General features: G+C 22.7%; 1 protein-coding gene across 8 annotated transcripts in view; it reads left to right on the top strand.

Annotated features, from left to right (window-relative positions):
• LOC129617143 (uncharacterized) overlaps nt 1-12037 on the top strand; it is a 109348-nt gene that overhangs the window by 65787 nt on the left and 31524 nt on the right. For 5 of the 8 annotated variants that reach the window (XM_055532795.1, XM_055532749.1, XM_055532834.1 and 2 more), the window contains 4 exons: nt 5497-6025; nt 6272-6448; nt 7726-8357; nt 10129-10338. In XM_055532795.1, coding sequence (XP_055388770.1) covers nt 5497-6025; nt 6272-6448; nt 7726-8357; nt 10129-10338 — 1548 coding nt within the window. Of the gene's footprint in view, nt 1-899; nt 963-5496; nt 6026-6271; nt 6449-7725; nt 8358-10128; nt 10339-12037 lie in introns of all 8 variants that reach the window. The other 3 variants (XM_055532591.1, XM_055532550.1, XM_055532631.1) reach the window with 1 other exon arrangement.

Genomic DNA, 12037 nt, shown 5'->3' with positions numbered 1-12037 from the left:
AAATATTATTTCAACATTATTAAATTTATTATTAAAACGAGTTTTCTTTAAGATTCCATCTTATGTAGGTTTTACTCTACAACTGTCGTTTTTTCTTTTATTATTATACATCATTTCATCGGTTAACCCAAAAACAAAATCTTTATATAAAACAAAGTATAAAAATAAATTTCACTAAATAATCACCAATTCAAATATACAAAATTCAACAAGCTAAACTTGAATTAAACATTATTTCATAAAACATATTTCATTTAAACCAATATTTTTATTGCTATTAAAGCAATATTGTATTCAACGAAAACTATACTTAAATCATTCTGAACACAAAAACATCTGTATACCAAAAATGAAATCTTTAATAACATTTGACATAATTTAACAACCTGATATTCAAAAACTGTCAAAATATAAATAAAAAATCTATCAAATTCAATGTACAGTGTTTGATAAAAGTTTTAATTGAACAATTTTAAGTTCAAAATTTATAATACATTTAAAATCAATTCAAAATTTAAATCACACTTCAATCAAATATAAATAAAACAGATATTAAAATGATATTTTCATTTTGAACGTTTGTATAAATTCGTAACAAAACAATATTGAAATCAAACAAAATAAAACTAAATTGAATGAGTGACATCTATATTTCAATAAAAATAAAAATGAAATATAGATGACGCTGGTATTAAACAATTGAATTGCTGTCAGCGTCTGCATTAATTTGTTTTTTTTTTTTGTCGACGCAAACTTTTTTCTATTAATATTTAAAATTAATTATGCACAAAAACAAAAAAAAAATATAATAAAATTAGTATTAATTTATTAACTGAATTTTATTTAAATTCAAAAACAAAAAAAAAAAATTTTTTTCTTCAATTATGTTATCCTTACAGAGTTATGCGGCAATATTCTAGTCAACCAAATAAATTTCGAAATTATAAATATAGGGCACTTAGGTACTTAGTAAAAAATAATTAATATGTCATTTAAAAAAAAAAAAATTAGTGCAAATATAATTCCTATAAAAATCTGTTCTTTTTTTTTTTACGTACCCCATAAATCAATAATAAATATTTTACAAACAAAACAATAAATATAAAATAAACTGAATGAATGAATGTAGAAATTTCCCTAACTATTGTTTTTTTTTTTTCAATAAATTTTATATTTATACATACAGTAAAATACAATAATGGAAAATTAATAACTTTTCTTCGTTTATTATGTTTATCGAAATGTAGAATTTGAAAAATAAAAAAAAAAACGTATTGAACTTTATTTTGTGTCTTTGTTGTAATATTAATACAGTATTATTTTCGTAACAATATATTTGTTGAAAATTATTACATTTCTTGGCCAACCCTTAATTTACTGTCGATATTATGTAATAAAATTTAGTCATATAATTCATTATTTAAATATCTTTTCATGTCATTATTATACATATAGTATGTTTTAGTCGAAATTTTCTATTTCAGTTGAAATCAAAGTTTTAACTTTTAGAACCTGCTGGTAAAGCGAATAGGGACAAATCGATATACTACGGCGGAAAATTTAGCATCATCATACTATTGCTAACGTTGGAATCACCAATCGAAGTCGATTTCAGTTCTACTGCCATACCTATAGAGAACGCCACCTTTTGTAATATTGATACGGTCATAATGTATTACTTATTACAATCTTATACAAGTATTCTATATGTGGCAATTGTCTGAATATATCTTTGCGTACATTTTGTACTCAGACTTTTCTATGTTCTCTCCTTATTCTCTTCTCAGTTTTAAATCTCAATTTTGAACTTTGAGTTTAACAAAATAATCAAAATATCCATAATATTACCATAATACAAACAAGCTTGAATAGTCTAAAGAGAAATTTTTCTTTGCCTTCCTCGTTAAATGCAGTACTGGAACTATTTACAACAGTAAAATAAATAATTTCCTTCAACATTCTTTGTGATGACACAAACAAATGATTCTCGCAAGATATTAGTGATTGTTGGATTCTTTTGGAATAACGATATTCATATTTACTGCTTCATACGCACTGCACTTATTCCACAATTTTGAAATACAACAGCGAAAAACAAAAAAGTTTACTTTAAAATCTTGAGACTTTATCGATTAAAAACTGAAATAGAAAAGATATTGTCAAAGCCATTAAATTTGAAAATCGTAAATATTATCATGGTAAATGAAGGGTTGGTAAAAACTTTCGTTCTTCTTATATATCTAATACTAATCTTTTCTTCAATTCTTATATAATATTGAAAACGAACTTTCTATATCTGTATACTATTTGTCTATTATAACATTACTTTATTAATTGCATTAGAAAATTCTATATATAACGATATTTCGTTGAGAAAATATTTTATAAGCATTTACAAATTTTTAATTTTGTAAGTAATGAATTATAATAAAAAGCATAATTAAAAGAATTTTAATATTGTCAGTAACAATTCAGTAATTTTTTCAATGAATACTAAAGAATAATTTAAAAGTAATTGTAATTTCTTTCAATACCACCTTTTCAAATTGTAACATTAATAAATTTCTTAATCCTTCTGATTTTAAGTAAAAAATATTAGCAGTTGGACCTATTAAAATCGTATAATAATAGAATCTTTGTAATATAAAACAAAAAATTTCTTTCTCTATATCTTATAACAGTAAAAATGCATTGTTTTTTTATAATGTATAAAAAATTATAAAATTATTTTAAATTTTAAAAATATTGTGTAGATTAAATGTGCATATACAAAAAATAAAACAAAAATAAAAATTAGTATAATTATAGCATTATTAGAATTTACTATATTGAGAGTATAAAGAGAACGTAAAGTAAAATTTAGACTTCGTAAATATTTCATTCTATTTTTTGTTTTATAGTAATTTATTTCAATTTGCAGATATACCTAATTCAAATTTATTTTAATTATAATTGTGTACACGTAATAAGTAAAAAAGCAAATTCAAGAATCTCATATTATTCGAAACCCCAAAGTTTTCCCTTTCATGGTGTAGACATGCTTTATTCGGCCTAATATACAAATTTTTGCTATCCATATTTAATATAGTTTCCAATAAAATATATTTTATGTATGAATGTACATTTGTATATATATACACATTAGCTTCTGATCTTAAGAATTCTAGTTTAACATAAATCTTACGAATTTACTTTTACATGTACATATAAAAAAAATTTAAATAGTTTTATTTAATTTAATAAATTGAAAAATCAATAAATGACTTTAATATTTGAGAACTTCAATTTTCTGCCACTTTTTCAAACACTTCCAGTTATTATATCACAAATAATACAAAACAATGTCACCTTCCAAAACGCTCACAAGTGTTTAATTTATCAGTCGAAATCACTGACATGAAACATAAATTTTCTAGACGCAGGAATTTATATGATGGCAAAAATTAATCTCAGTGTTGAATCGATTTAGGAATATTTAAATTGAATTTCAAAATATGTAATTGCCAAATTGACGTGTTTTTCTAATTCATGATATCTTGTCGGAACATAATCATCATTTTTTGACACTTTTTAAAATTGAGCACAGGTCTACGTAACACATTTGACAATATTAACCCATTCGTAAATTCTATCTAAAAAAACCATTAACCATTCGTAAATTCTATCGACTCCTAGATTCGATCATCAAACAAAGTTTAGGGATAAAATATTTTTTAGGAAACAAAATAATTGGAAATATATTTTTTATACTCAATATGTTAATTATTTTCGAAATGTAAACTTATTTTTTTTGACATTCGGTTCTTAAGTGTTATATTTTTAAATAATATAAATAACACTATAAAATAATACTAAAACTACTTGCATACACGAACAACATTCATAACAGAATTTCGTACTTAAAGGTTTTTCTGCAATCTACAATAATATTTCTACAAATTTAAAGCGTCACAGTCGACAATATCGCACCGATACTTTCAATAATTTTCAAAAATTTTTTAAGATCAAATTTACATACATTATATAATTTCTAATAAATATGTTGTTACAAATTTCAAATATAACCATTTTAAAATTTTACTTAGAATAAACGAAAAAAGTTATTTTAAATAAAAAAAAAAAATAAAAAACAAAAACTTGTAAAATAGCTATACTTTCACAAAAAGCAAAAAAAAAAATCTCCTATACTCATATATATGTATATATATATATACTTTTTTTTTTGTTATTTTTAATTTAAAAAAAAAACTACAGAAAATAAAATTCAATAACGATTTTATGTCATAAATGTTATTAGAAATTTGAAAGTATACATTGTATATGTGTAGCAAAATTCATATACCAAAGTTACAAATCTAGAATCAAAAAAATTAAAACACGCAAATAACACCAAAAATCAAATGTTTCCAATTATATCACTCTTACTTTACACACCTATATATATAATATAGTTATCTACATAATATATATACGTATATCACGAATTGTTCCTTATATGTATATTATTGCTCAATATATAAATAAAATTATTTAAAAAAATATATTATATAACTATATATAAAATAAATAAATATTAATATATATATATATATATATATAGATTATATTTATACATAACATAAATATACATGGTACTTAAAATATGTATGTATATATATATATATAGTAACACAAGTAAAAATGTATGCGCATATATATAACAAAAGATCACAAATATTTTCCCTTCAACTTTATATAGAAAATGCAGCAAAAATACTGGCAAAATATCAAAATTGGATTTTTATTATTTCAATTAATTTTCAATTTAATTTCTTTAATTAATTTTCTTATTTAATTCTTTTGTGAATTTTCAATTTTCTATATTTTTTGGTACTTTATTTAATTTTAATAAAAATTTTTATTTAAAAAAAACAGCAAATCAATTAAAATTTTTTCTGCTATAAAAGCTCATGATGACAATACAAGTGGCTTTTTATAGTCAAAAATGAAATTCAGAAAATATGAACACAAATTTTTTATAATTTCATTAATTTTTTTTTATTTTGTTACTTTTTTTTTATGTTTCCTTCTTTATTTTTTCTTTATATTTTTTTTTAATAAATTACTTTTTAAATGCTCTATAATATTAACAATAAATGTTAAACGCTTTTTAGTGCTTCTTAGAATTCCCTTAACTTATAAATAAATGAAAAAAAAGCTATGAAAATTTTTAATTATAAAAAAAAAATCCTGTCCTTTAATCAAACCCTTTAGTGCATTTAGAAACCATTTATGCTTTAACCCTATATAAATTTAATGCAAAGTAAATATTGTTAGTAACCTTAATTTTTGCACAAAGCGCTTTGTTACAAAATTATTGATAAATTTTTACGATATTATTGTTTTTTTTTGTATTTTTTCTTCTTCGTTTCAATTATTCTTCATTGATAACAAACCAACAATGGACACAAAATCAACTAAAAAACGAAATAAAAAAAATGAACAACACTGTTGCAGATATCAGAGACAACAAACCCGTGAAGGTTTATTACCAAATGCTGATAATCTTACATTTTCACCAAGTCGTATTAAATGTCATCATCCAAAATGTCCAAAATATAATCGTAAACCATCAAATATTCAAGATCAAATGATAACTGTTATGGTACCATTAAATTCAAATAATAATAATTTGCAAGGGGCCTCAACACAAAATTTAAATTTAATACCAAACAATAATAGTATAATACAGCATATAAATAATAATAATCATACAATAAATGGTAATAATGGTACAACTGGTATTACTGGAAATATAATTGGTAGTGCTGGTCATATTAGTAGTATTGGTGGAAGTAATATTGCTATTGGCATGAATAATAGTCATAATTCATCACCAGATAATTCAGAATATTCAATTGAAGTGACTGGTGGTCGTACATCAAATTTAAAAAAAAATACAAATCATACAAAAGATGATATTAGTAGCAATCAGAAGACAATTTTATTAAAAATACCATCTGGAAGTGATACAGAAAAATTTATTGTAAGACAAATTGCATTGATATCAATAATTAAATTCACATTACTTAAGATTCTGTTATTACTAACTTTATATTCAATTTTTATTTTATAAAAAAAAAAATTTCAATTTCTTCATTAACTTTAAGTCTCTATCTATACACTCTAAAATTTTTCTTAGCTTACAAGCAATAATTGTAAATAACTACTTGCATTGTACATGAAAATTTTTGAAAAAAAATAAAATCTCATAATAACAATTAAATTATAGAATCCTTGTACATCGGGATTTTTAAGCCCTCCAACATCGGCAAGAAGACGATCATCTGTTATGTTTAATGAATATGTTATATTACATACACCACCAACAATACCCGAACCAACACCAGACAAAAATGTTTGTTCATCTGAAAAAATGACACAGGCAGGTGATGGAAGTATTTGGCAGGTATAAAAACAAAAAATAAATTAAAACTTTAAACAATAAGGATAAGAATGATTTTTTTTATTAAAAAGAACAGGTACATACATAATTTATATAAAGCGAGTTTTCAACTCATTAATAATTTATGATGAAATTTTTTTTGGAAATATTATCTTTGAAAAGCAATTTTTGGAATTTTGATTAAAATATGGTTCTTATTTACTAATTTTACGATATTTATGTATGTATAAACATTAAAGTTTTTTAAATTTTCAATTACGCGAGACCATATGTTACAATTTTCCGAAAATATGCAAAATTTAGTATTCAATTTTAGAATTGTAACAGTAAACAGCGAAACTCTGAGAAAATTTTATTAAAGAAAATTATTTAAAATTCTTTAATGAATATAAATGTAATGGCATACTTCGTTTTGTCATAATAAAAGAACAGTTTTATTTTAATTTATAACAAAAAGAAACTATTTTGCCCCTATTAAACTTTAACATTAAGAGTTATTCATATAACAAATTTAATAGGTATATAAAAATAGTTAGTTATTTAATTTGAAACAAACTAATAACTATAATGAAAAATAATATTAGTAATTTTAAAATATGGAATGAGATTAATAATATTAAAATTGGGAATTTAAATTTCCCAAAGTTGTAGATGTAATTTAAATACATTCAACTTCTGTTGTGAAGAGTTCGAATTTGCAATGAGATTAAAAACCCATTAATCTCGAGTTAACAAATTTTTGTTTGCGACCTCTATTACTTAATAAGATCTCCATACGAAATAAACTCATATACACCTATAACAATCTTGTTATATTAATTAGTAAGTACTAACTTAAGTAAATTCTAAATAAATCGTATATCTATTTCCATATATTATTTTTGGGCATAGGTGTTATAAAATTTTTCTGTTAAAAATGTAGACAACTATAAAATTTTTTAGAGATGTGTTCTACTAAAGGTTTTATTTAAAATGATTCATTAATTTTTTACTATTTATTTATTAAATAATTAACCCAAATAATAGAATAAATTTATCATTTATTTAAAATAATTATAATTATGGTGAAAGTGAAATATACTGTTCACGTAAATTAATAACCCTAACAAACATTTTTATTAACACATTTTCTCACTCACACACTTATTTAAGTGAGCACGTATAATTATTAAGACTTTTTTTTTACTCATTTTATTTTGAATATTTAAAAAATAAAATCTGCTTAATTCTTATATTAATTTGCATTGATATTAATTAAAATTGAAATTTTTATATTAAAGGTTAATTTACCCCAAACTTTGGGCACCAATTTGTCAAATTCATTTGCTGATTGTTCTGAACTATCATTACATGATGCTATGACTTGTCAAGAGTTATTAGCATTTTCAGTTGCATTTTCTGCTGCTTTACCAACTGGTCAAGGTACATTAGAATCATTTTACACATCATTAACACAACACGCAACTGGTCAACAACATAACATTAATTTAGAAAATCAAAACACCAACAATTTAATAGAAGATTATTCATGTTGTTATGATTTATATCAAAATGCATTAAGTCCACAAGAGGAACATCGTAAAAAAAAGCGCAAAAGACTGACATCAGCCTGCGTTGCTATTTATCGTTTTATATCAAAAATTTTTAATTTTATTAGAAGATATATAAAACTTTTGGTTGAACATAAATATTTTCAACAAGGAATACTTTTAGCAATTTTAATTAATACCCTATCAATGGGTATAGAATACCATGATCAACCGGAAGAATTGACGGCTATTGTTGAAACAAGTAATATTGTTTTTTCAGCAATATTTGCTGTTGAAATGCTCTTAAAAGTATTAGCTGAAGGTCCATTTCGTTATATTGCAAATGGATTCAATGTTTTTGATGGCGTTATCGTAATTTTAAGGTGAGTTTCATAAAAACGTTTTGAAAAATCAACAAGATTATTGCACCTAACTTTTTTTATAATTAAGAATTCGGAGAAAGGAAACAATTAAATTTTTGAATTTATTTAAATTTTATTTTAATTCAAAATTAAAAATTCACATTTTTTCACAAAAATTTAATTTTTCATATTTGAAAAAGAAATATCAAATTTATTCACAAATAGTGGGATTTTTTTTAAATTCAAAATCTAATCCGTAGCTTAACTTCAGCAATCACTCTATAATATTGATAAATTCAAAATTTCTTAAAGTTATTTTAATATTAATATTGATCTTACTTAAATTATTTGAGGTTAAGTAAAGGATCCTTAAATTATTGAAAGTATGTGATTAATTTCATTAACATTTAAATTTCAAAATGTTCACGTCCATGTTTAAATTTTTCATTCTTCCCAACTGAAAAATTTGATCAAATTATATGCAATACTTAAAGATTTCGTCAATTTTTTCGGAAGGAGATTTTACTTTAAAGATTTTGCTGTTCTTATTTAATTTCAATCAATTTACAATTATAATATTGCGGGGGTAATCATGAGTAATGTCGTTTTCTAAAATACAAAACACACACTAACAGACAAGCATCGTATATAGGTAAATCATGAAATACGAAACAACATTTGTTTCAAATCGCTTAATTTTTTAAAGCATTGATATTTTAAGAAATAACAAGTTTTGAGAATTCTTCATACAAATAATTTGTTTTGTTTTTTTACGAGAATTGTAAAAAAGAATTTTACGAGAATAATTTGTTTTACGTTTTTTTATCTCAAAATTTTAAGCTGTTTTCTGATAGTAAATTATCCGACTTGCGTTTCCATTTCCCGTAACATCCATAATAAACAATTAGGTATAAAGTAAGTACAAACAATTTACACTCATTAGCTTCTCCAGTTGTTTTTTTTTTCAGTTTTTGCAGTTAAACTTGCTTTTGACAAAAACTATAAACAAAGATAACTCAAAATCGCATCATATTATTATAAAGCTTCAGAAAATGACTTTTTTTGTATCATTTTAATTCAGAATAATAAAATAACGACATTACTCATATAGATTCTCCTAGTATGACAATTGCTACAATATTTCTTAACGGTGATCCGCCATCGCGCATGTTACGAATTTGATGGATGCTTTAACAACATGGAGTCGATTTCAACAAAAACAAAAGTGAAATACAAATTCTTCAAAATTTGAAGCAAGATTTATAATGTTGGCCTAACAGTATTTTATTGACAAAAATGAAAGAATATTGGCCCTTCAGAATAAATCAGCACTATAGCAATGTTTATTCAATATTAATTCAACACTATATTTTGAATTTTTGTTGAATAAACATTGCTATAGTGTTGGTTTTTCGAAAACTTTGTTCAAAACAGTACGAATATTTGTAATATTGAAAAATTACTCACTTGCGTAAATTTATGCGTGGAGCATTAAATTTAAAATAAGTTTTAAATTACAAAATAAAATCTTATTCAAATGAAAAAGTTGAAATTTTAACCAAATCTCTTCAACACTACAATTTTTTTTTATTTTTACTTTTAATTTTTTTCCATTAAATTCTGAATTATTTTAGTATGATGGCGGAATTCACCTTAATGGTTTTAAATAAATCGTTTCTAATAAATTTTTTGGTATAAAATAATTAATATAATAGTAAAATTGTAACACTTTTACAGTTAAACAAATTTTACACTATTTTACAATTAAAAAAAAAAAATTATATAATTTTAGTGTTATTGAAATAGGACAAAATTTTAATAATGTTGGAGGTGTAAAAGGCAGCAGCGGTTTAAGTGTATTGAGAACATTTCGTTTATTAAGAATTTTAAAATTAGTTCGATTTATGCCAAATTTACGAAGGCAACTTTTTGTTATGTTAAGAACAATGGATAATGTTGCTGTATTCTTTTCCCTTTTGGTACTTTTTATTTTTATATTCAGGTAAGATATAAATTTACATAATAATTTATGATATTTTACAAATAAAAAGAAAACAAACCCAAAAAAAAAATTTAAATTACAAAGTTATTAAATTTTCGACAAAAGACGAAAAAAAAAAACCAAAAATATCAAATAAATGAATATTAAAGTGATGTTTTCAAATATTTTATAGCTAGAGTTTTGTATTAAATATTCTCCAAGAAAAATTCCATATTTAATATTTAAATATAATTAATTTTCATTCAATAAATCATAACCTATAAGTATATAATATATTTGTAATTTGAAAAATTATTTCTATATGTAAATTTATAGCTGAAAAGCAACTGACACGTCACATAGTTGTGAAAAAATCTCTAAAATTGTAACGTGTTAACATAAACTTTTATTCATTGATACGCAATAATTCGAAATCTGACGTAAGTTTTAAGCACTTTTCCGAAAAAAAATTTTGGAAAAATTAGTTTAACTATATCAGTTTGTCCTTGTGTCAGTTTGCGAGACTTCAGAGAGAGGGTTGAAATTTTATACACAAATAGATTTCAGCAAAAACTCATTTCTTTAAAAGACAATTTTTACCTATTTCGACCCCCCCCACTTGGGAAAATTTTAGCCTGACAAAGTGATGGAACTGACATTTTTGACAATTTATTGTAACGAAATTATAAATATTTTTTAAATTCTGCAAACTCAGAAAAATATTAACATGTTTCTTCTACCGCGATGCAGCACAATTGAACATCAAAAAGACAAAATGGCTGTTAGAAATCTTCTAAGGGGCAAAATATAGGAGTTTGATATTTTAGTACGTTTTAGATACAGATAAATTATATATTTTGTTAGAAGAAATTTTTCTAGTTCTAATTGTCAATTTTCGGAATTCGTAACGCTAAATGCCTTGTCATCAAAAAGTATAATTATTTATCTTTATTCACTAACTTAACCATCCCATTCAACCATTATGTTAAAGCGCATCTTTAACTTTCTTATTTTGCTCATCCCAAATGTATGCAATAAATTATTATACAGCTGTTATATAGTATTTTCATTTGTTCGAAAGAAAAGTGCTCACTTACAAACCACTGGGTTGATTCAACATCTTTCAAATCAAACATTTCGGAACTACGGTTTTGAAGCTTAATATTTTTTAAACAATAAATATCAATATTAATTTCAAATATGCTGTTTTCCAATATTTTAATTTACAATATTATTGTTATCTTTAAAAATCGTTAAATTTTGGCTTATTTTTCAATTGGAGAAATTCCCAGATCCCTTAAGACTTAAATTTAAAAATACTTTAAAAAATAATTTTTCATCTTACAAATATAAAAAAATTTGGGTATATGAAATGAACCTTTTTTTTTTTGTAATTTAATTTTTTTTTTCTTTAATGGTATAACATAAAAGTAAAAAAAAATCTAGTTCTATATTTAAAACTAAGAAAACTTAAAAGGCTACATTAATTGGTTATTAATAAAGGAAGGAATTTTGTAATTAAACAAAAAAAATAAATAAAAAATATAGAAACACACATAATAAAATAATATTTACGCTTTATTACAAAATTTAATAAACCTAACATTTTCTATATATATAAAACAAATATTTTTTTAAACAAATGAATGTTTTTTTCTTAATAACAAACAAGCTACATTAATATACTGAAAAAAAAATTAATTTTTAATTTTTAGTGATA

Source organism: Condylostylus longicornis, unplaced genomic scaffold (assembly GCF_029603195.1).
Source record: "Condylostylus longicornis isolate FDR11 unplaced genomic scaffold, ASM2960319v2 ptg000001l, whole genome shotgun sequence".
NCBI lineage: Eukaryota > Metazoa > Arthropoda > Insecta > Diptera > Dolichopodidae > Condylostylus > Condylostylus longicornis.
The sequence above is the reverse complement of the archived record's forward strand: the minus strand, read 5'-3'. Positions and strand labels throughout refer to the sequence as shown.